The sequence below is a fragment of the Ylistrum balloti genome, unplaced genomic scaffold (assembly GCF_031769215.1).
Source record: "Ylistrum balloti isolate Yb309-2 unplaced genomic scaffold, AGI_CSIRO_Ybal_v1 Utg371002, whole genome shotgun sequence".
NCBI lineage: Eukaryota > Metazoa > Mollusca > Bivalvia > Pectinida > Pectinidae > Ylistrum > Ylistrum balloti.
Window position 1 is genome coordinate 600,965 of NW_026782559.1, and position 25,553 is coordinate 626,517.

The following is a 25,553-nucleotide window of genomic DNA, read 5'->3' on the forward strand; positions in this document are numbered from 1 at the left end:
GTGTTACAAAAAAACCCCACGATATCTGTTTTGGTCGCGCAAGACCGTAAGACTATTTACAGGATCGGACAGAATTGGCGGGTTTATATGTAGAATGTGGGTATTCAATTGTTTTTAGTGTAATTGTTTTAGTTTTAAATGACCACAGTTAAAAAAATAATAGTTTCATATTGATCAAACATGACCAAAAAAGATACTGTTTTTTTTCGCATAACGTAATAATATGCCCCACAGGACCAAAAGACGATTTACACAGTTGGGTGGTTTATATGTAAAATTCAGGTATTTAATTGCTCTCAATATAATTATTCTGTGTTTAAGTGACCAAAGTTAAAATATTATAGTTTCATGTTGACCAAAAACAACCAAAAAGATATTTATTTTCTTCACTAACGTACTGTGTCGCGCAAGACCGAAAGACTATTTACAGGATCACACAGAATCGGGCAGTTTACATGTAAAATTCAGGCCCGTAGTGTAAATATTTTGTTTCTAAATAACAATAGTTAAAATATTGAAGTTTCATATTGACCGAAAACGGCCCCAAAAGATATTGAAGAACCGAAAAACGATTTACAGGATCAGGCAGAATCGGGACATAATGTTAATGTTGGTGAGGTACAATGGATCGAGCGCCGAGTCACGTGACTGGCATGTTTTGTTTTTCGTCGTGTTTTAGAATACATTCTGCGTATTGTGTTAGTTGTTTAAAAGTTACAATTTGAAAGCCATCAGCTACAATGATATATTGGTATTGTTAAAACCGTTATATATCACCGCATTGCCCAGGTCACGGGATCGTGGCCCCTGCTTTCACACGGGCTACCGTTTAAAGTCCCATCCGCTGTACTATGGTTAGTTCGGTACAGGTGAAATTATAATCAACATTACAATCAACACTTGTTTTTTGTTGTCCCATCTTGAAAACCTGTCCAATCATATTGTCTAAGCTACATTATCACTTTACAAATGTCTATTGCTTTCTGCGATTCCACTCAGTTCCTTCTGCATATTTCTGTTCAATATACCGACTTTTATAGTTATATATGTGATATATTTGTGCTGATCTTGTATAGTGTCAATTTGGTTTGTATGTTTGTGCATTGTGTTGTATTGTATGGTTGTGTGCTGAGTTGAGATCTTAGATTTCCTGTTTTAGACCCTTTAGCCAGTGTTGAAGTGTTAGATGAATGCTAAATTGACTCATTCTGCATTACAGGCAGTATATGTTTGTTATTCATATTCAACAGGAGAACACAAAACAAAATAAAATTCAAATATGCATTCTTAAAATACTTTATTTAGGGAATGTATAAGTCATACATTACATAAAACATGTATGGTGAACACATAATTTAATTGTAACCATATTTATCCTAAAATAAGACCATCACTTAAACTCAATTACAGGGAGGTCATGGGATCAGAATGGATAATTATAAAACATGTATAACATCTTTTGTTTGCTTATTTTTTTTTTCAAATTTTGATAAACATGAGTGGGTTTATAACCAGGTATGGGCTTATTGCTAGATAAATATGGTAATCACAAAAATGTTTGCAAGTGATGGCATTCATAAAGGTTCTGATGGATCACACACAACTTTGATTACAAGGATCTTGTGTGAGTTTCCATTTCATATGAGATTCAAGACCAGTCTGATTAGAACTTTCAAGTTTTGAAAGTTAACACATAGCATGTTAAATCTCTCAAATCTTTTATGACCAGGAAACAATTTCAAGATTCTATTCATCCTAAGATCAAGTTTTTTCTTTTTTTTCCGGAAATTTTTTGAGAATCTATCATCAGAAGTCGTTATGATGCAATATTGATAAATACCCAAGGTTTAAAATTTGAAGACACAAAAATTGTCCACAAAGGTTTGCAAAGTGTGACCTTATCAAAAAGGGAATATAAAGAAAAAATCACATAATTTTAGTTGTATTAGTACCCCATGTACTTTTATAAAGAAACTACAGTGTTCATAATGAAAAATACATATATAAACAGATCTTACAGATCTCATATTTATTGAAATCACATTCAGTACTTATGGAATTAATATTCGTTGTTGTTGGTGGAATAAAAGATGGACAGATGGATGGACTCCAAGATGGACGGACAGATGGATGAACTCAAAGATGGACAGACAGATGGATGGACTCAAAGATGGACGGACAGATGGATGGACTTCAAGATGGACGGACAGATGGATGAACTCAAAGATGAACGGACAAATGGATTTAAAGATTTACCACTTTCAGTATACCTCTCCTCTAACATTAATGCAAGAGGCCAATGACAAGTTATGAATGACACATGACATGACTACATGTAATGGAAATATCCCAACAATACATAACAAGGTATAGAAATATGATAAATAAAGGGTGATTCAACACTCCTCACTACAACGACGTTATATGGAATATGTCTACATGCTTCCACCCATTTACGGCTGTCATCAGGACACATCATTTATTACGGCTGATGCCTAAAGTATAAAAATGTGGTACAAGTGTTACAAATACATAGTGACTTCATAATAGTTATGACATTAGAATATTATAATTGATAAGTTCTAGAAAGTCTCTGTGTACTGTTCTGTTTTGGAGGATAGTAGGTAGTTTATCATGTACTTCAGTGGTGGTCTGTACGCTCATCTTCAAAGTCCGAGGATAAGTATAAGTCCTGTTCTAGTTGGTCTAAAGTGACGGATTCTGGAATCTGCCAGTTTGGTATTAGCTGATATAAGTCTGAATTTAACATTGTGTCCATGCTAAAGGGGTTTTGTACTACTCCTGTGGATTTCTATGTTGTATGGTAGTTATTTCAATCCACTCAGTAGGGTGGATGAATCTGACATATTCCTCCTGTGGATTTCTATCTACTCAGTAGGGTGGATGAATCTGATGTATTCCTCCTGTGGATTTCTATCTACTCAGTAGGGTGGATGAATCTGACATATTCCTCCTGTGGATTTCTATCTACTCAGTAGGGTGGATGAATCTGACATGTCTTGTTGCTACATGTATGTCCTACCTGCAATGCCAGTATTTTTATCTCATACTAGAAGAACTGTGTTTCATGTATAAGTGCATTTAGTGCATAGCAGTGAAAACATGGACAAATTCCACCAAATGTGCTTTATTAAGATGAAATGAGCACAGTTTGCTGGGTTTTATTTTCGCGGAAACAATTAACATCGTTAGATATGTTTTCCACGTCTGTGATTTGCTGTCATGTAAGTGAACCTGAACACAACCTGACTACCACAAAATGTCTCGAATAAAATGGTGCGGAATGTCCTATCTGGTTTTCTAACATCATTTCATGTATTTTGGACAATGGCTTAACATTAATGATGTCATGGAAAATCAATGAAGGAGTTAAATGGCTCTCAAAAATGAAAGTGATCCTGGATTAATTGAAGTTTCTTTTAGTTTTACAAAAAAACGAACCTCTTATCTTGAACATTGACTGCTAGTGGTGAAAACAGTTAACAGGATTTTCATGGTGCTAAGTAAGTTATACACAAAAACCCTCCAAAAAATGTTTCCTTCTACAATGGGATGTAAAAATTTGAATTGTCCACCATATTAATTTATTTTAAGTCCATCATAAAAGACAAAACAGGAAAATGTCAAAAAATAAATTATCAAAAAATTCATGATTTAATTTGATCATGAGAATGTACTGTAATATCTGTATTCAACTTTGTCACTAATATACATAGTACAGAATGATGAATACCGTATCAGAAAAAAGGGAATGTGATATGGACAGACCACAATCACAGCTTAAGGCCATTTGAGACCTCGCCTACTCCTCGGTCCCTAGAAATCGAATCCACTTCCTGAATTTACAAAATGATAACCTGTAATTATGTCTCAGACGAAATTTGAACTCTACCAAGGAATAAGAAGGAGTAGTGTTTTGAAACAAATGGCCGAATCAGATTTCTGAATTTTAGAACTATTTACTAACCACTACTGGGGGTCAAATCAAGTTTCTATATATAAGAAATGATTCCAAACCCCAATGATGTTTCAAACTATTATTTTTTTTTAAATTGTTTTTTCTTTTTTTTTTTGTATTCTTTTATTTTCAAATTTCTTGCATGATATATAACAAAAAATGTAAAAATACAGCTAAATACAATTATCACAGAAAAAATACAATCTTAACTTCATAATAACACTTCATTTCATAGACTATTTATCAAAAGTCATATCTGATAATCTCAATATTAGTCCAACTCACTGTCATATCATCTTTAATACATAATCATGTTTGAAAAATTTTCCCCTTCCGCCGACACGATCCTTTTGAATTCCGACAACTGAAAAAACGTTCTCTAGCATGTAAATAAAATATAGTATGACAATATTATCGGTATGGATCCATGATTAACAAGAGGTCAATGGGCCTTATTTGAATTGAAAGTTTATGCCTAGCGGACAGCATACAATGGCGGATGAAACATGATGACTATATGGTCAGGTGACCTAAAGAAAAAAATCATTGCACCATTTTGCTCTGTCTGAACAAAAACCAACATTACTGTCTTCCATGTGTCTCCTGTTTTGTTGTCTCTCAGGATTTCCTAATCCAGATTCAAGTCCATCAGAGCTATTCATTCAATATCAGTAGAATTTTCCGAAGTCAAGGTTTGGATATGTTTAACATATCAGATAACACAATCTTTCTATAGCGTTTCTCTAGTTCATTCATGAATCTCAAATTGGACGACACATGGAAGCCATCAAGAGCTGTCTCCTACAATGAAAAAGAATAGAAACTTAAACAACAGGTCTATTAAACCTGTATCATCTACCAATAAATAATTTCACAAGACAGTTACACAACAAATCATAAAAAAAATTGATTTTGTATAGAATAATTCATACTTTAAAATTCTGTATTTAAATGCATGAACCAGTGATTTTTCATATTCAGGTTTAATTTTGTGTGTGAGACTCTAAAATTAAGCAACACTAGAGGGCAACTTGTACTAGATAGTAATACACAGTAAAGGGCTCAAACTGTGTATTACGGAGCCCCCAGATCCATGAGATATATACCCTGAAGGGTCACCACACAAATGCCATTACTCCAGACGTATTGCTTGTTGAACAAGAGTACCGAAAACAGAAAAAAATATGCCCGTGAATATCCAAAACAGCAAAGGGGCATAACTCTTATTCAAAAGGAAAACACAATTTCATATCATGGTGATTAAGCCTACCAAGTTTCATAAAGATCGGCTGAAAAATGTTGGAGGAGATCTCCGGACAAGATTTCTAGGGTGAAATAAACAAAGGGGCATAACTCTTGTTCAAATCACCAAATCAAAACCCTGTTCAGGAAAACACAACTTCATATCATGGTGATTAAGCCTACCAAGTTTCATAAGTTTACGACGGACGCCGGACGGACGGACAGCGCCAGACCATAATACGTCTGTCTTTTGATGGGCGTATAAAAAGCATGCTACAGGCCCAACATCAAGACCTTTAGCCTTTTGGTTATTGAGAAGATGTTGTTTTGTGTCCTTGACAGTAGGTCAAGATGAACAAACTTGGTAGCCCTTCATCCCATACTGGCCCAATATCACTATCCTGAGTCTTCTGGTGATTGAGAAGAAGTCTTTTAAATGGGAAGATTATGTACTGCAGTGGCGCACCACACACGACGACGGACGTAACAGGATGGCTAGAGGTCATCCTGACCCTTCCGGTCAGATGACCTAACAATCTTAGAAGCCCTACATCATCGCATGCTACAGGCCTAATATCAGCACTACTGGTTATTGAGAAGAAGTCATTTAAATGGAAAGTTTATGGATGGCAGACGGCAAGAGTCAACAGATAGAACATGTTGGCTATAGGTCTGTGAATCTTCCTGATTAGTCTTTAAATCAAACAGGCACAACGAGGGACCATGGGAAACCTACATATGAAATTTGAGAGAGTTCCACCTCATACTTCTCAAAAAATAGCAATAACAGATTTTGTTAGGCACAATCCCAAATGGTGGCCTGTTGGCCATAATGTTTTCTTTATCAGGCTTCAAATCAAAAGCACACAAGGGACCATGGGGAACCTAAATATTGAATCTGCAAGAGATCTATCCAGTACCTCTCAGGAATTAGCGATAACAATCTGCCATGAAATTAAACCCAATATGGGCGTTTGTCAGCCACTTTTCCCGATCAGTCCCTAAATCAAAAGGGCACAAATAGGGACCAAGGGAAAGCTACATAAGAAATTTGAGAAAGATTCATCCTATACTTCTCAATATATAGCTATAAAAAAACTTTTTACAGAAGGATGGATGGACGATGGACCACAGAATTAGGGGAATTTGAATAAAACAACAAGAACATCAAGTGATCCGACTGTTGGCAATTTGTGAGAAAAAACTAGAATATATCTGAGACATAAATGACCCCAATGAATATTAGTATCACTTTCTGCCAAATTTCTTTATATAGTAACAGTAACCTTAGTAACCGAAAAATGAACTCATCTAAGGTATTAATTACATTTTTGTATAAAACTTTATCAAAATCCTTTAAGAAATAAAATTACTGGAGTGGTGACATTGATTAATCAAGAGCGAAACAGGATGGGACAAAGCCCACCTACATGTTCCCTACAAACCTAAATTGATTGGGGCATTAAAAAAAACAGGGTGAAACAGATTAGATATTTTTTGAGTATAATTTCAAAATGTTTTTGGAAAATCATTCCCAAAAACTACTGCATCAATCTCTCTACCTTTAAGAAGATGATGAGGTCATGAGTCTGCATGTGTTCCATGATGCGCTTCTGCATGTGGCGGAGAATTGCCACACACATATACACCTGATAGTCTATCCCCATGACGATACACACACACACATAGTGGCATATATCCTGCCAGTCTAAGTAGTCCCAGAAACACTGTTTCAGCCAATGAACACATATCTGCAATACAATGATATGATACATAGTTGTGGATTGTTTCACATACAGTATGAGCAACTGGAATTAATTCATCTGGGCTTTAAACATCACATTTAAGAGCTTTTGTTTGAAGAGCTAAAAATTCTCAGCCCAGATAAACTATAAACCAAACTCTCTGTCATAAATCTTAAATTCCTTCTTGCTGTTGCCCAGAGAACACCATACCATCAAAGCGAGGTCTGTTGTATATACATACTTGATTTATTCAATTTTTTAATCATTTTGAACTTCCACAAACAGAAATACTGTTAGTTATCACTATAAAACTGATATCTTATATCCTTATCCCATTGGATCCTAAAATTGTATATGCTTACAGACACTGTTCATCTTTTGGTGTGTTGTAGTATCTGAGAGGAAAATTACCTGTGCAGGTGTGTATCCTGACATTCTGAAGGCTGAGGCCACCAGGGGGAGCTCTATCTGAAGAATGAGTTCAATATTGTGTCCTGTACTGGAGAACAGTGGTGATATACCACTGGACATGAGAGCACTTGGCAAATGGACCTGAAACAGTCATAAAATCTTAATTCCTAACTGATCCAGAAATAAGCAAATGTCTGGTAATAAGCCCACCTGTATTTCAATCTGTTCAGCACCTTGAAGTTCAGAACCTATAAGTTCTTTCCCATTACTCTTGGCCAGAATTTCCATGTTGGTCTTGAGGGATTATCATAAAATTATGATAAATACCTTCCATTAATTTGTGAATCAAACATTATTATTACTGTACAAGCAACATACATGATAACATAGGTGACCTGTGTACAGAAGGAACAAACAGAACTAGTTCACTTAAATTATCAATTGTGAGAACATAATTGGTTACCTTTAATTTCAAAACGTTAACTGGAGAAAAAAAGTTTTTTTTATTCAAAATTCTGTAGTCTGTTGGACAAAGACTTACGGAGGAGTGAAGACGTGGTGTCCAGAGGTATCCGGAACAGCCGAGTGTTGAGAACTTGTACAGGAATTGCCAGGATTTCTCTATGTTACCATTGAAGATAAGGAAGACGGTGGCAGCGAACCAGTCAAACCCGGGATAGTTACCCTGTAGGAACTCTACATACAGGTTAAGGAAAGCAAATACAAATGGATGACATTTCACCAAAATCATTAATCAAACCCAAAATAGATTAACGAGGGCGAAATATAAATAGAGGCAGACCATGGGGTTACGGTAATAAGCCTACAAAGGAAGTTTCCTAAAAATTTTATATCATTCCTTCCTAAGATAATGCGCTGAAAGTTTTCCCATAGAGTGGTTAAAGAAATCAGCCAATCAGCTCACAGCAGCCTCATGAAATATGCGCGGAAGTCACTGTTATTTGAACTTTGAACTAGGGATTAAGGTAATAAGTGTACCAACCAATTTTCTTCAAAATCCGACCAGTCCTTCAAAAGATATCATGCAGAAAGCAGCATCCAAGAGTGATTAAAAGGAAATCAGCAAATCAGGTCACGGCAGCCTGATTTAATAAGCGCAGAATTTGCCAATAATCAAACTTGAGCAAGGGATTAAGGTAACAAGTGTACCCACCAAATTTCATAAAAATCTTACCCGTCCCTCAAAAGATATGTGGAAATGCAACCCCCTTTCACCTTGTAGGTGTCTGTGTCCTGGGTTTGATTCCTAGTGCAGATGTGAATAGGTATGGCAACATCTGCTCAGCCATATGGATTTACCATGGCACTCTAGTTTTCTTCCACAGTGAGACCCCTTCCCCATCCCGCACTTTCATTTGAGCCAAAAAGAGTGATTGATAAAAGATTAAAGCTTGTTTCGTGATTGTTGTTAAAAAAAAAAAGAAAATGTATTTATATTTCTGATAATATCACATTCTGAAACAAGAGGCCCCAGGGGCCTAAACAGTCACCTGAGTTAATCACACATGGAAACAATTGGAATGAATGAGTAGAGAAAATGAGAAATGGCATTTGTGTAAGTAATCTGCAGAAGCACCCCCTGAAGAAAAGGCTACTGATGTTGGTGTCTGCCGATTTCTGCTGCTGCTGTAGGAAGCAGGCACACTGTTTAATCAGGTGTGTAAGCTTCTCTGTGACGTCTGACGAAGTGTGAATCAACTTCAGGTGTATTCCGTACCTTTAAAGTCAAATAAGGTCAAAGGTCATTTAGGCTGAAATGCCTTATTTTCTTTACCTGGCAACTGTTTACTACCATTTGATTTGTGTGCTGAATATGTAAACTCAAATTCATACTTGTAAATTTATGATGTATTTCAACTTATTACTGAAATTTACGGTAGCTATTACAGAACACTAAAATTTAGTGGTAGTTTTCACAGAACACTGAAATTTACTGGTAGTTATCACAGAACACTGAAATTTACTGTAGCTATTACAGAACACTAAAATTTAGTGGTAGTTTTCACAGAACACTGAAATTTACTGGTAGTTTTCACAGAACACTGAAATTTACTGGTAGTTTTCACAGAACACTGAAATTTACAAGTTGTTATGATAAAATTTGCATGGTTTAAGAGAAGACCATATCTCACTGAACAATACAATATCATTACATAATTGCAAGCAATATTTTTTAGGACATCAATAAACAGTATTAAGACTATACCAACCTGATTGCTATCTTGATGCCCAGTGTCTGGAGTGGAGACAAATGATATGCCTTAACAGCACTATCTGTACCTGTGTAACACCATGTAAAATGGTTAATTGTTTCTGATAGTATACAAATGAATTCAAAGAAATTGTTCATAATCTCTATCTTTGTACAAGGTCATACTAAATACATTTTGCTTTCGTGAAAGTGTTTAAACATCTGAATTGCTTGAACCTGCAAGAAAAATGCCAAGTACAGTTTGAAACCAATTCTGGATTATGGAATATTTAGCATATGTTTACAGGGGCCAGCTCTTCATGTCTGAAACTGACGTAACATATTAGTTTTCAGAATTTCTGCATAAAACAGAGTAAAATGTACACACACATTTCTTTAATATCTTTATCTTTAATATCTTTAATTACAAGTTGATTATTTTATGTTTGGCAGAAAAATTCTGAAACTGTGCATTCTGAGATTCACATGTAACATTTCCAACATCTGACATATAATTCCAAACCACACAAACTATTTCAGCCAGTTCACATAAAAACAGCCCAATAGATACATTATACACCAGTATACATAAAAATATATGTAAATTATTGTGTCAAAGTTTATTTTCGTGTTTTTTTTTTTCATTGATTCAATATGTCCATGAACTTTAAAAGAAGTACCTGGTACAAGTAGATTTACAATGGTAGTCTTTTTAAACAAGAGGCCCATGGGGCCTTAAGGGTCATCTGACTATAAACACCTAAATATGACAGAGGCCAAATAGGCATAAAATAAATTGCTCAACTACACTACAGCTTAAATAGAAGACATTTTCTGCAAACTTGAAATCATATTCTTTATACATGCACCACACAATTGCCATTACCCTGGACATATTGCTTGTTGAAAAAGCATGCTACAGGCCCAATATCAAGACCCTTGGCCTTTTAGTTGTTGAGAAGAAGTTGCTTATGCATTTCAACACATAAAACACTCTCCCAAATAGCCCCCATTAATTATATACATATCATATTTGCTCAAACACAAATAATGAATTTAGAAACAGTCTATATATCAGACTTTGCTATAGTTCACAGTGTATCTATACATAAATACAAAACATAAAACCATGAAGGACTATATAAGTCTGTGTTGTATAACTAGCACATGTCTGAGATTGACTTACCAGTATAGTCCAGTAACGGAAAGACACATTCCTCCGGAACCTTTGTCATCTGGGGAATACACGTCTCCAGTAGCTGTTGTATTACTGATAGTAATGAAATAAATATCATCAGCAGTTGTATGTGTCAAAACAGAAGGCAGAACTTAACGAAATAAAATTAGAATTTCTTGAAAGTTTACACACTTTCTACGACTTTTTATTATTTTTTTTTCTTTAACGTTACAGATTTCATTTGATTTCCTCCTCAGGTAAACCTTTGTTGAAATATTCTTGTCATCCGTCAACTATATTCTGGTTTAGAGCTCCTCTTGCTGTTATTAGTTAATTGAGCTACAAATGACCTTGACCTATATTAGGTTATGACCTACCCATGCCCTTGACCTGATCAGACTTGGCTATTATCATCTTAGTGAGGGTGTTTTTACATCTTTCCAGCCACGTCGTCTTTCCACGGTCAGCTTTGAATGTCTTTGTGTTACTTAGGAACTTGGTTAAGTCATTTTCTGTAACACAGGTACAAAGAGAAAACATTTACCATTTCACTGTGGACCACACACTTCAAGATACTTCATCCATAATTTTATGTTCCCTGTTATAAAGCATATTAGCAAAATCATTCATAGAATAATTCATGATATGTGACAATGTACAAAGCAAGGGGGACATTTGAATAAGTACACAAAGGAACACAGCCGTTACCAGTAACCTTTCACATCATTTAAATTTTTTTTTCAATGAAACAAATGATAAAGAGAATCTTTAACTTTTATGTTAATGTTGAAATCTATTTTTTGTGTGTTAATTGACATTGAATGAAAATGAGAATTTTTCGTTGCGGTAAAAATCCCCTGAAATATAATTACCTATATATGACAGTTAATTATCAATCAGTTATCTCCCTTTACACAACTGAAGTTATTTCTCACATGTCTGTACTCAATCTAGGATGTCAAATTTTTTATTAAATGTGTGTACTCTATAAGGTTGTTCCTTAATATATCATGGTCAGTTTTGTACTCATTACAAAATACTTTATATGTCTATACAAAAAATTCCTGCATACATGTGTAATCAATATACTGCAATATCATATCCTATAATATTTCTGTACTCATGACAGGATATTTCTGTGTCATACTTGCTACTCTTTAGATCTGTATCCAACATGATGACCCTAACGAGTATTTCTGTATCATACATGCTACTTTTTAGATCTGTACTCAACATGATGACCCTAACGAGTATTTCTGTATCATACATGCTACTTTTTAGATCTGTACTCAACATGATAACCCTAACGAGTATCTCTGTGTCATACATGCTACTCTTTAGATCTGTACTCAACACGGTAACCCTAACGAGTATGCATGTTAATGTATAAATCTTCAACACACTTTACAAATAATACTTAACTAATTAGCTTATCTTATCATTTCTAAGTTTTGATTCATTATCACACTTATCTGCAAACTTATGTCTGGTAATAAGCCCATCCAAATCTGCCACTTAGAATCACTACCATAAAATACTAACAGTATTTTAACAGAAACAGCCTCATCCCTGACTTTTAGTCAGAGATTATGCGTTGGTCTCCTGGAGTCCTGAAATAAGACCATCCCTGACTTTGAGTAAAGGGTCATGTGTTGGCTTAAGGTATCCTGTAATAAGACCACCCCTTGACTTTAAGAGGTAATTTGTTAGCCCCAGGGTCCTAAAATAAGCTCATCCCTTGACTTTGAGAGGAGGTAATTTGTTGGCCCCTGGGGTTCTGTAATAAGCCCACCCCCTGACTCTGAGTGGAGGTACTTTGTTGGCCATGGGGGTCCTATAATAAGCCCATCCCCTGACTTTGAGTCAGAGGTTTTGTGTTGGGTCTCCTTGGGTCCTGTAATAAGCCCATCCCCTGACTTTGATTGGAGGTTCTTTGTTGGCCATGGGGGTCCTATAATAAGCCCATCCCCTGACTTTGAGTCAGAGGTAATGTGTTGGCCGGGGTGTCCAATAATAAGCCCACTCCCTGACTTTGAGTGGAGGTAATTTGTTGGTTCCAAGGGTCCTGTAATAAGCCCATCCTCTGACTTTGAGAGGAGGTAATTTGTTGGCCCCTGAGGTTCTGTAATAAGCTCAACCCCCTGACTTTGAGTCACAGGTAATGTGTTGGCCCCTTGAGCTTATTGCAAAATACAGTAATAGTCAGTGACATATGCCTAAACGATTTTTTTGTCAATAATAATTCAAAAGTTTTTTCATAATTTTTACCATTTTGTAACTGATAAGTTTTTACCTGAAATCAAAATTGCAGTGCAACATATTTTCCAGAATGCCTTAGACAGTTTGAAAGGAAAAAGCATAACCTGATAAGCAAGGAATATTTTAAAGGATGAATAACATGGATACACTCTAAGGATCATGTCTGTTCAGCAATATACAGATGATATCTACAACAACAATATCTAGTCAGTTATTAAATATCTAGTCAGTTATTTAATATCTAGTCAGTTACATGAAATCCAGTTGATAAATTATGAATTTACCTGTAAACCTTACACATAAACATCAGTTCCAATCAACTTAAACACCAAAAGCATCACTGGCTGCCAGCTCTACCCACCATAAACATCACTACCTGCCAGCACTAATCCCCCCAAAAGCATCACTTCCTGTCAACTTGAACCCCCTAAGTAATGTGTACTTGGAGGAAAGAGCTCCAACCAGGGACTCAAACCTGGGACCTCAGGATTAACGAACATGGAACCAGAAATTGAACCTTGTCTACTTTCCTTACATACTTTTACAAAAGTCTTTGACATGTACAAGACCCTATAATCAGACCACTAGACAAATTATAAGATAGCAGGTCACCCGTAAACAACTTAATCCAGTTTCTCTTCCACTGTTTCGTTTTTTGGACAAAATTCTTTATTTAATGATTATTATCAGTAATTCTGTGCTTAGTACATAAAAAAAATATTTATAGTTTATAGAACACAGTGAGTGCAGGTCATGGAGTGCATGATAAGGAAAGGGCGGAGTTACACAGCTTATCAACTTGTCAATCACTCTATACAAACCTTCCTCCTCTGATTCAACAAATGCTGCAATCAAACCTCACAATATTACAAACAATTAAATTTCAGAGGAAGCTGTGAAATAAGTATGTCTATTGCCTTTGTAATTACTAGATGTTTTTTTTTTAAATCAAATCAACATCAAATAATATAAGAAAGTAGAACTAAAAATATATCAACATTTTCAACTTCAAAGTGAACAAATATATAAAAAATTACTTTCAAAGTCCAAATGAGATAACATTTACCCAAATAAATTAACATAAAGAAATACAGTTTAATTGAAACAAATTATGTTTTAAGAAGTATTATGTACTTTGAAATTCTCCCTCAGAGTCTCTCACAGAGGTTATACCTTACCTTGTTTTAGTGTAGTGCGCCCTCCTATTGTTGGTGTATATTCCCGCGGAACAGGAAATGATGAAAACAATGGATATGGGTAGACAGAATCCTGGGAATCAAAAATAGATCTTGTACCAGAAGTGATATCAAGGTGCTCTGATCATGGTGAATGACCTCCAAATTACATCACTATTGACAATTAAGATTAGAAATATATTAAGTAAAAGTCTATGAACAAATAATCTTGCACATCATATAATGTTTATTCAGGTTTTACCAAAGGGACATAACCCAGAAAAAAAAAATCACCAAAATGAAATGAACGTATGCAGTTTGACATTTGGCACTGATTGATCCCAGTCACATCCTCCCGTCCCTGAGGTGACCTTTAACACTTGATTATGAATATGTCTTTATCTTCGGTGTTGATTAAAAAACAGTGTTGTGTTCAAAAGATTGTAAATAAATTTCTTTATTCAGAAACAAAGGTAAAATTGAAGATCTATTATTAGAAAAGGGGTTTTACAAATAACTTTGGTGTTTGTGGTGTCTTACCTCACCGAGGATGCGAGGTGGATGGACTCGCTCTGAAGGTCCACCAATCAGGTAGGACTTGACCAGGACATAATTTCTCTCCACAGAAAGCATGTCAACGATGAGATCTTCACTGAAATATGAAACACACAGGTCATACCTTAGATCTTTACAAATCTGTCACAGATCTGTACTAATTTGTCACAGATCTGTACTTATTTGTCACAGATCTGAACTAATTTGTCACAGATTTGTACTAATTTGTCACAGATCTGTACTTATTTGTCACAGATCTGTACTAATTTGTCATAGATCTGTACTAATTTGTCACAGATCTGTCACAGATCTGTACTAATTTGTCACAGATCTGTACTTATTTGTCACAGATCTGTACTAATTTGTCATAGATCTGTACTAATTTGTCACAGATCTGTACTAATTTGTCATAGATCTGTACTAATTTGTCACAGATCTGTACTTATTTGTCACAGATCTGTACTAATTTGTCACAGATCTGTACTTATTTGTCATAGATCTGTACTTATTTGTCACAGATCTGTACTAATGTGTCATAGATCTGTACTAATTTGTCACAGATCTGTACTAATTTGTCACAGATCTGTACTAATTTGTCACAGATCTGTACTTATTTGTCACAGATCTGTACTAATTTGTCACAGATCTGTACTAATTTGTCACAGATCTGTACTAATTTGTCACAGATCTGTACTTATTTGTCACAGATGTGTACTAATTTGTCACAGATCTGTACTAATTTGTCACAGATCTGTACTTATTTGTCACAGATCTGTACTTATTTGTCACAGATGTGTACTAATTTGTCACAGATGTGTACTTATTTGTCACAGATGTGTACTTATTTGTCACAGATGTGTACTAATCTGTCACAGATCTGTACTAATTTGTCACAGATCTGTATTTATTTGTCACAGATCTGTATTTATTTGTCACTGATCTATAATTTTTTGTCACAGATCTTTACTTGTTGTCATGAATTTATTTTTAGAAAATAACAAAATAAAGGATCCAACACGGAGATTAGAGATTTCTTTATCATGTATTTTTAGTAAGAAAATCTATAGAATCCACTTTAAGGTCCACAGTAGGATATTTCTACAATTACTTTGACTCTTGTAGTGTTGGATTACCCATTGTTTATTAAGTATATATAACAGTTACAAAATTTGGTTCTTGATGCTGTTTTTTTCATACAAATTTAGACGAAAAAGAATTTAGGGAGTGCATGAGTATTGTGTGGACCTAATGTCGTTACTGTAGTGTTTCCTGCTGATAAGCATGCATATTGTTGTGATAGTGTGGTTGACTTACCGATCGTTGGGGTGATTCTCACCCTGTGCCTTCAAAAGAACATCCTGAAACCTATACTGGGACTGTAGTAGTAGGAATGTGTCTCGACAGGAGATCATCACACTTAACACCCTGTAATTAGGAGATAGGAGATCATCACACTTAACACCCTGTAATTAGGAGATATGAGATCATCACACTTAACACCCTGTAATTAGGAGATATGAGATCATCACACTTAACACCCTGTAATTAGGAGATAGGAAATCATCACACTTAACACCCTGTAATTAGGACATATGAGATCATCACACTTAACACCCTGTAATTAGGAGATATGAGATCATCACACTTAACACCCTGTAATTAGGACATATGAGATCATCACACTTAACACCCTGTAATTAGGAGATAGGAGATCATCACACTTAACACCCTGTAATTAGGAGATATGAGATCATCACACTTAACACCCTGTAATTAGGACATATGAGATCATCACACTTAACACCCTGTAATTAGGACATATGAGATCATCACACTTAACACCCTGTAATTAGGACATATGAGATCATCACACTTAACACCCTGTAATTAGGACATATGAGATCATCACACTTAACACCCTGTAATTAGGAGATATGAGATCATCACACTTAACACCCTGTAATTAGGAGATATGAGATCATCACACTTAACACCCTGTAATTAGGAGATATGAGATCATCACACTTAACACCCTGTAATTAGGAGATATGAGATCATCACACTTAACACCCTGTAATTAGGAGATAGGAGATATGAGATCATCACACTTAACACCCTGTAATTAGGAGATATGAGATCATCACACTTAACACCCTGTAATTAGGAGATAGGAGATCATCACACTTAACACCCTGTAATTAGGAGATATGAGATCATCACACTTAACACCCTATAATATAATTTTCCTGCACTTCATCATTTATGAATAATACATGTAAATCATACAATTAAACAGAACTAAAATACTATATACTAGATCCTAAATAACGATCAGATGTCAAAAAATATTGAAAGTTTACACATCACAGTTATATTTTATTATAAATAATTCGTTGTTATGTTGATTTGACTAACACAGCCTTGACAATGACAGATATTGTTCCTACCTCAAGCCAAACACATGGGAGTGTTCATAGTTAAACAGAGAGTGAGTCTTCCCCGGGGAGTCCACCAGGATCAGTCTATCAATAAAACCCTGGAAAAGGAACATTGTACAGAAAATTGGTAAAATTTTTCTTTTAGAGGCCACTACGACCTCAGTTGTTCCTGTCAAAACCTCTACAAAAATGAATGTGAGTATCAGAATTTCATTGTGTGTTTCATCAGACCAAGTACAATCGCTATCATTTCACAGTTCAGTTGCTAAACAATATTAGACTATTTCAAACTGTTTTAACTAAATTTGACTGCATTTCATCTACATTTTAATTAAATGTGAACAATATATCTACTGTGAGACTTACAGTTTGTTAGAGTTGTAATTATCTTAGAATACCTCAGAATAAAGAATTTGATAAATATTTACAAATTATACAAATAAACAGGACAACCTCTGAGAAACTTAGCGTGCTATTGATCTCAGGAGTTTTGAGGCATTGATTTTTTTTTGATAACCATTTATTTTTTTATTTGCTTAAGCAGTCATGGTCTTTTAGAGGTAAGGGGTCTTCTAAAAGTAGTTGGTTGCCATCTCACTAAATATCATGTGGAAGGCCCACCACATGCAGTTTTGGTATGTATTGGTATATTTCGGGAAATGTACCAGGACATAATTATGACTGGAAGGTTCATGATCTCAGCTTCCTGACAAACACAAACTGCTCCATCCAGGGATCCAGTTGCACACCTTGGATCCTTACTAGGTTTGGAATCTTCAATATCTAACAGTCACTCTGTTGAAAACTTACAGCAATGGTTTCAGGCATCTCACGGAATGTGTACTCATCTTGAGTTGGGAGAGGTTTACGAGCAAGCACCTCGTACACAGCAGGAAAAGAGGCCAGGACATTGAGGAGACGGACCAGGTGCTGTAATCATCAATTATTGCTGTAATCTTACATACAATCAACACATACCACCATTTGTTGTTTATATCAAGCCTCCAATGTTTCATGTGATCTATTGATGCTACTGTCACACTGGCATGTATAATTTGTCATTAAGTGTAGATATATGAAAACAAGCATGAATTTACTGTATATCACCAAATGAAAGAAGTAATTGTAGTTAAAATTCATCAGAAAAAAATAATAAATCAAAAACAGTTAAGGAATAGAGATTGAAGTGAGTTACAAATGTTGGCTCATAAAAACAAGATTACATTTTTTCTGAATGAAAAATACACCGATCCTGTAATAAGCCCACGGTGACAAAATTACATCTTTGACATGAAGTCAGGGCTCGGTTAATTAAATGACCTTGAATATTGGATGAGCTTATACAATAGCATGGGCTTATTGCTGGAGAAATAAAAGGATTTATTTTGTACTGCAAGCTTTATTGTCTAATACCTTATGTGCATGTCTATCCACAGCATCAACAGGCCAGGTCTTGGCACTGTACAGTGGTGCGTCAGACAGTCCACTCTCCATAACTGACCATAGCTCAGCTATCAATGCTTTGATATAGCCTTCAACAGAAACAAGAGGCACATGGGCATTAAAGGTCATCTAAATAAATTGCTCAACTACACTACAACTGACATAGAAGACATTGGTTGGTTCATAAAGACATTTTCAGCAAATTTGAAATCATATTCTTTATACATTTACTACACAACTGCCATTACTCTGGACATATTACTTGTTACATGCCACAGACCCAACATCAAGACCCTTGGCCTTTTGTTTATTGAAATGAAGTTGCTTATGCATATCAGAACATTTGACCCCTGTGACCTTGACAGTAGGTCAAGGGATTCATTTTAACAAACTTAGTGGCACTTCAAGCAAGCTAAAAGGCCCAATATTATTACCATGGACCTTTTGGTTATTGAAAAGATGTCATTTAAAGATTTTGACAAATTTGATCCTGAAAATATGTCAAGGTCAATAATATGAACAAACTTGGTAGCCCTTCATCCAAGCATGCTACAGGCCCAATATCAGCACCCTTGGCCTTATATTTAAGAAGAAGTTGTTTAAATTTTGACGTATTTCACTCCTGTGACCTTAAAAGCAGGTAGAGATCATTTATATTACAAAACTTTGTAGCCATAACTTCAAGCATGCTACAGGCATAATATCTTTTAGTTATTGAGAAGTCATTTAAACATTTTAACATAATTGTCCTCTGTGACCTTGAAAGCAGGTAAAGGTCATTAATATTAACAAACTACGTAGCATTTCATCCCATCATGCTACAAACCCGATATCAGTACTCTGAGCCTTCTAGTTATTGAGGAAAAGTAATTTGAATGGAAGGTTTGCGCATGGGAGATGACGATAGACGAAACACGATGGCTATAGGTTATATGTCACCAATTCTCACTTGTGAGGTAATGTGATCTTATAATTATATAATATATTCTCACCTGTTTTCTGTAGAGCCACCATTCCTGGAGCAGTACCAGCCACTTGTGTCACCATGTAACCATATCCAAACTTTTCACACTTGCTCACCTTAAAAAATACACAAGTCACCATGTTTAGCAAGTTATCCTTACCAACCATTATTTCTTAGGAAAATCTTTGTGATTGTTGTTTCAGTTACTGAACAGTGGAACCAAAGACTAAGGTGGAAACTGACTTCCTGTTCTAACAATGACCGCATGGACCATTGACATGGAACATTAATGGACAACAAATTTGAAGTCTTGAGGGAGTGACAGAAAAGGATACAGTATTGAGGGAAAAGCATTTTCTATTTAAAGTAACAGTAACCTTTAACACTTATAAATATTCTGGTTAGTATCCATAAATATACCCTTACTTCAAGTGCCGTTACTTGAGATATACCATATTTTATGGGTTATAAGTCACACAGGTATACAAGCAGCAGGGCCAGTTTTTAAGCCAATTTTTTCAATTTGATCCACATATAAGCCACACCCTTTTTCTTACGATAAGGTGACCACTATTGTTTACTTTTATTATACCAACAACAGATAACGGAAAGCTGTTTATCAAGATGTCAGTGTAACATTTAATAAAGGTATTTGATTTGATTTGATTCTGTTCTACGCAATTTGTTTCAGTCATAAACATGTCATGGTTGTAGAAATATTTATGACCTCTCGTACTGGTATGTTAGACCTACATATTTCGCCCCATTCTGCTGATTTTTGTTTTCATCCACATACAAGCTGCACCAGTATATAAACCCCTGGCCTGAATGCAGAGGGAAAAAATGCAGCATATCATCTGGAAATACCGTACTTAATCAATAATATGCTCCTTTTTGCCTTGATTTAGCTGTTTTAGTCTGAGAATTAAAACACAGTATCAGTAAGGATTTGATTTTAACTGAATACTATCAAACATATATATATATCAATGAAACTCTTTACCTGAAGTTTCTGTTCGTAGCGTATATACATGTACGACATACACTCGTTGATGGCACCTGTCTGCTGAAGGAGGAGAATACCTTTAGCTGTACTAGCAAAATTCAACAGATTGTCCCTCAGGGTGTCCTCCCAAACTTGCCTGTGGTGAGCAAGGGCAGATAACTCATACATAAAATAATTCCACATGTTTGAAGACACATAGTTTCTATGGTTAAACAATGTTTTAAAGATTAACATTATTTTTGCAATCATTCAAATTTTCATTATTTTTTAAAAACAGTTACAAGAAGATGCCATTTCTGCAGTAGTCATAAATGAACTGTAAAGAATTCTATTTTTTATTTTTTTCATTTTCAAAAAATTTATTTTTTCACAAAAGAGTTCCATCCTTGACACAGCGAAAAGGAGAACACTGTGACACCTTTCACAGAAAAAAATAGTAAATGATAAAACAAAAATCTATTCCAGTACATCGTCTATAAAATTTGATTAATCCACTTGTGTTACAAACGATCCACCAAGAGAGGTGAGCAAGTGAAAACATTGTATGAAATAATAAGTTCTTCAGCACCACCTATGCATGAAAGTCATTCCTCTCCACAGTGATTTTCTAGAAAGCCCTTAACTCTTTAGGTGATAACAGACATGAGGTAGCTTACGTGTCTGCCTTGCCCTGTCTAGTTGTGACGTCGGTGTCCGAGCTGTTGTCTGATGGGGTTGGGGTCACAGCATTATCAGCATCTCTGTTAGCCTAACACAGAAAGAATTTGAAAAGCATCTAAACCAAGTGCTCAAAATACTTTCTCTGACAACTGGAATGACAAACACAACGGCGCCGACTATATCCCTCATTGCAGATGGTTGGGGTGTTTTTAGCTTATCTTGAGACTGTCAATAAGATATGGGCAATGTACACTTAAAGCCAAGGGTGGGCTTATTGAAGTATGATCAATAGTATTTGTTAGTAATATTTCTTAACATCAACAGAGTGGACTTGTTACCAGGCACAGACTTATTACCAGACACAGACTTATTGCCAGACACAGACTTATTGCCAGACACAGGCTTATTGCCAGACACAGACTTATTACCAGACACAGACTTATTGCCAGACACAGGCTTATTGCCAGACACAGACTTATTGCCAGACACGGGCTTATTGCCAGACACGGACTTATTGCCAGACACGGACTTATTGCCAAACACAGGCTTATTGCCAGACACAGGCTTATTGCCAGACACAGGCTTATTGCCAGACACAGACTTATTGCCAGACACAGACTTATTGCCAGACACAGGCTTATTGCCAGACACAGACTTATTGCCAGACACGGGCTTATTGCCAGACACGGACTTATTGCCAGACACTGACTTATTGCCAGACACAGGCTTATTGCCAGACACAGGCTTATTGCCAGACACAGGCTTATTGCCAGACACAGACTTATTGCCAGACACAGACTTATTGCCAGACACAGACTTATTGCCAGACACAGGCATATATCAGCCTTCTTGTTGGTCAATATGATAATACTTCATTTTTAATTCATTTTCAATTTTGATAAATATGTTTTATCTGATTGCAAGAGCTAATAAGAATCAGTATTTCTAGTTTTTTAATAGATTTCCCATGTCGCAGGTTAACAAATACTACCACATGACATACCTCTCTCCAGGCGATGGCCCCAACACTGTGAAGGTCGTAAGGGTACAGTACCAGAAGGCCCTCACAAGTGTTATACAGCTGACGACAGATGTACAGGTAGGCTCCGATGACGGCCTTCGAGGGAGCGGGGCCTGCCTCATGAGGTAACTCTCCCAACAATGCCTTCCTTGTAAACTTAGCTATGATGTGTGCCGCTGATGACCTAAACAGACAAGGTGTTTAAGTGATGCAGACAATTTAACAACAGCAAACAGATGAATGACATGTGCATGTCTGACCCAATTTCATATCATATTTTGATTTTTGACCGAAAGCTAAACCGAGTTCTAACAGGCTACCCAACGTCTACATTAAAGTGCATATACTTGTTAATATTAGTTCATATATATTAAAATAGTCCTGCAGTATAAAACAGTGTTGACCTTAAAAGCTTCAGAAATTTTGCAGATAACATCTCCCCAATGAAAATGTTCTAATTTCATAAGTAAACTAAACCATACATTCTGTGGTCCAAACCTACTTTGTGCGGGTAAATATGTCTTTCTTCTCTCCGTAGATAAGATGGCGGCGACCTTTAGTGCTAGATGCAATCATAGACACAATGTCTGCGACATGTAGAAGTGTGGTCTCATTACCGATGTGATGGTCCTACAAATAAGACAATGTCGAGTGAGGCATTCAAGAAACCAAACATAGTCCAAATCTGATTTTAAAAACAAAACACAATAAACAGAATACAGAAAAACAGAATTAAAAGTAAACTTTGATAATGATTCCTGATGTTGACAGAGCACATAGATAATGAATTATATGTTGTACTTCAATATATAGATTTATGGTCGCATAGAAAGACTGTGTTTGATTCTAACAACCTTGCTGGATGCTGATGGTGAGCGTTTAAACAGTATGTTACATTCAAGTAAGTAACATGTCTTGTCTTTCCATACCAGCACTTTTTTGGTTGTGCTGTTTCCATGTTATGTGGAAACAAGAGGCCCACGAGCCCTAATGGTCATCTGACTATAAAGACCTATATCTGAAAGAGGCCAAATAGGTGTAAAATCAATTGCTCAACTACACTACAGCTTACATAGAAGGTATTGTTGGTTCATCAAGACATTTTCAGCAAATCTGAAATCATATTCTTTATACATGTGCTACACAATTGCCATTACTCTGGACATATTGCTTGTTGAAAGAACAAGCTACAGTCCCAATATCAAGACCCTTGACCTTTTGTTTATTGAGAAGAAGTTGCTTACGCATTTCAAAACATTTGACCCCTGTGACCTTGACAGTAGATCAAGGTGAACAAGCTTGGTAGCTTTTTATCCCAGCATGCTACAGGACCGATATCAGCACAATGGACATTTTGGTTATTGAGAAGAAGTCGTTAAAATATTTCAATACATTTAACCCCTATGACCTTGAAATGGTTTCAAGGTTATTAATTTTCACAGATTTGATAGCCCTGTATCTATCAGTACTATGGATCTTTTGCCAACTGAGAACATGCTGCTTGAAGATTTTGACATATTTAACACTTTTGACCTGAAAGTAGGTCTAAGTCAATAATATGAACAATCTTGATAGACCTCCTAGCATGCTATAGGCCTATTATCAGCACCCTGGACTTTTTGGTTATTGAGAAGAAGTCATTTAAACACTTTAAAATATATGACCTCTGTGACCTTAAATGAATGTCAAGGTCACTCATATTTACAAACTTGGTAGCCCTTTATCCTTCCATACCACACACCTAATATCAGCAGCCTATGCCAATTGGTTATTGAGAAGAAGTTGTTTAAAGATTTTTAGATATTTGACCTCTTTTGAAAGTAGGTCAAGGTCATTCATATTCACAATGCATGGCAGAAAGTGGTTGGTGCATGACAACATACAAAACATGATGGCTAACTAGGTAGCCCTTTATCCCATCAAGCTAAAAGACCAATATGAAGACCCTGAGCTTTCTGGTTATTGAGAAGAAGTCATTTGAATGGAAAGTTTATGCACGGCAGACGGCAGATGATGCATGATAACAAACAACCTATCATCAAATGCCTGTTTTGCATTTGCTTTAAGTTAACTGTAAGACCTTGCTGGACTGCTGTGTAACCATGCAAGACAGTAGGTCATTTCTGTTAACAAACTTTATCAATCATCATACTAGGAACACACCAGCCAAATATCATTTATTTATGCCCATTAGTTCATGAGAAGAAGTCTTTTAAAGGTTTTAACAAATCTTGCCCCTGTGACCTTGAATATGGTTCAAGGTATTTTTTTTTTCACTAAATTTGTCAGGCTTTATCCTAGGTACATACCATCCAAATATCAAAACATTTGGTCCACTGGTTATTGAGGAAAAGTTGTTTAAATGAAAAAGTTGACAACAAATGCCGCCCCATGGCATAAGCTCACTTGGCTCTTTGGGCCAGGGGAAGTAAAGAAGGTATTTACAATATTTAACACTTCCAATACACCATTGTTAGCTGAACAAAAACCTTAAAGTCATAGATTAACATCCTGATACAATTATTTACAGAGAAAACAAACACATCACAAAGTCTGGCACAACAAGGGGCAGATGGCCAGTAGGAAGACTGCAACATGTATATCTCCAGGTATATTTTAAACAGAGACATCACTATTTGTACAGGACTATCAATAAAAAAAAAAGAAGTATTATCTCTCCATGAAATCAAGCAAATTTTAGAACCTTGTTTAGGAAAATTACTAAATAATTAATCGAAAAAAGAAAACCTCACAAAATTTGTAGCAAATTCATAGCTTAATTTTGTTTTAGTTAGAATGAGGTTCACACAAACTATAAAGCGTAATTAATAATTACCATTATAATTTGATTTTGATATCTGTTATATCTGTTAAAATAGAATATCATACTAAGTGAAACTCACTGTGTTTAGGAAGTGTATTGCTAAAATGAGCACTTTTAAGCTGAAGAATCACATTCTCAATGTCAAATCATTATTCATCTTTTATGTCAATTTAATATTCATGAGATGCAATTTGTCAACTATCATTGACCAGAAGTGCTGATAAAATAACTAACTTTTACTATTACATCCTTGCAAAATATTTTCACCTTTTTTTCCCAAGCTTTAGAACATGACATAAAAATTTTTCAAAGGTTTTAAATAATGCTTATGAGTATAGATCGTATTTTTGTATTAATCTTTGGTAAATAATTAGTGAAAAAAAATTGTAGGTTGATCAGTATAAGTATCAGTATATTACAAACAATTAGGTCTCCAAAAATT

At 35.5% G+C, this 25,553-nt stretch overlaps 1 protein-coding gene across 1 annotated transcript in view; it reads right to left on the minus strand.

The window, feature by feature from the left end:
* Positions 1-4,202: 4,202 nt before the first annotated feature.
* Positions 4,203-25,553, minus strand: part of LOC132560020 (protein broad-minded-like) — a 35,386-nt gene continuing 14,035 nt past the window's right edge. The window contains exons 16-35 of the mRNA XM_060224679.1: positions 22,790-22,917; positions 22,270-22,471; positions 21,263-21,354; positions 20,604-20,742; positions 19,629-19,716; positions 18,607-18,725; positions 18,004-18,123; positions 17,203-17,291; positions 16,070-16,180; positions 14,741-14,852; positions 14,204-14,294; positions 13,847-13,870; positions 11,144-11,278; positions 10,776-10,859; positions 9,609-9,678; positions 8,994-9,115; positions 7,919-8,073; positions 7,378-7,518; positions 6,784-6,972; positions 4,203-4,780 (exon numbers count right to left, since the gene is read on the minus strand). Of these exons, the coding sequence (XP_060080662.1) occupies positions 4,667-4,780; positions 6,784-6,972; positions 7,378-7,518; positions 7,919-8,073; positions 8,994-9,115; positions 9,609-9,678; positions 10,776-10,859; positions 11,144-11,278; positions 13,847-13,870; positions 14,204-14,294; positions 14,741-14,852; positions 16,070-16,180; positions 17,203-17,291; positions 18,004-18,123; positions 18,607-18,725; positions 19,629-19,716; positions 20,604-20,742; positions 21,263-21,354; positions 22,270-22,471; positions 22,790-22,917 (2,325 nt within the window). The 3' untranslated portion in view covers positions 4,203-4,666. The remainder of the gene's footprint in view (positions 4,781-6,783; positions 6,973-7,377; positions 7,519-7,918; positions 8,074-8,993; positions 9,116-9,608; positions 9,679-10,775; positions 10,860-11,143; positions 11,279-13,846; positions 13,871-14,203; positions 14,295-14,740; positions 14,853-16,069; positions 16,181-17,202; positions 17,292-18,003; positions 18,124-18,606; positions 18,726-19,628; positions 19,717-20,603; positions 20,743-21,262; positions 21,355-22,269; positions 22,472-22,789; positions 22,918-25,553) is intronic.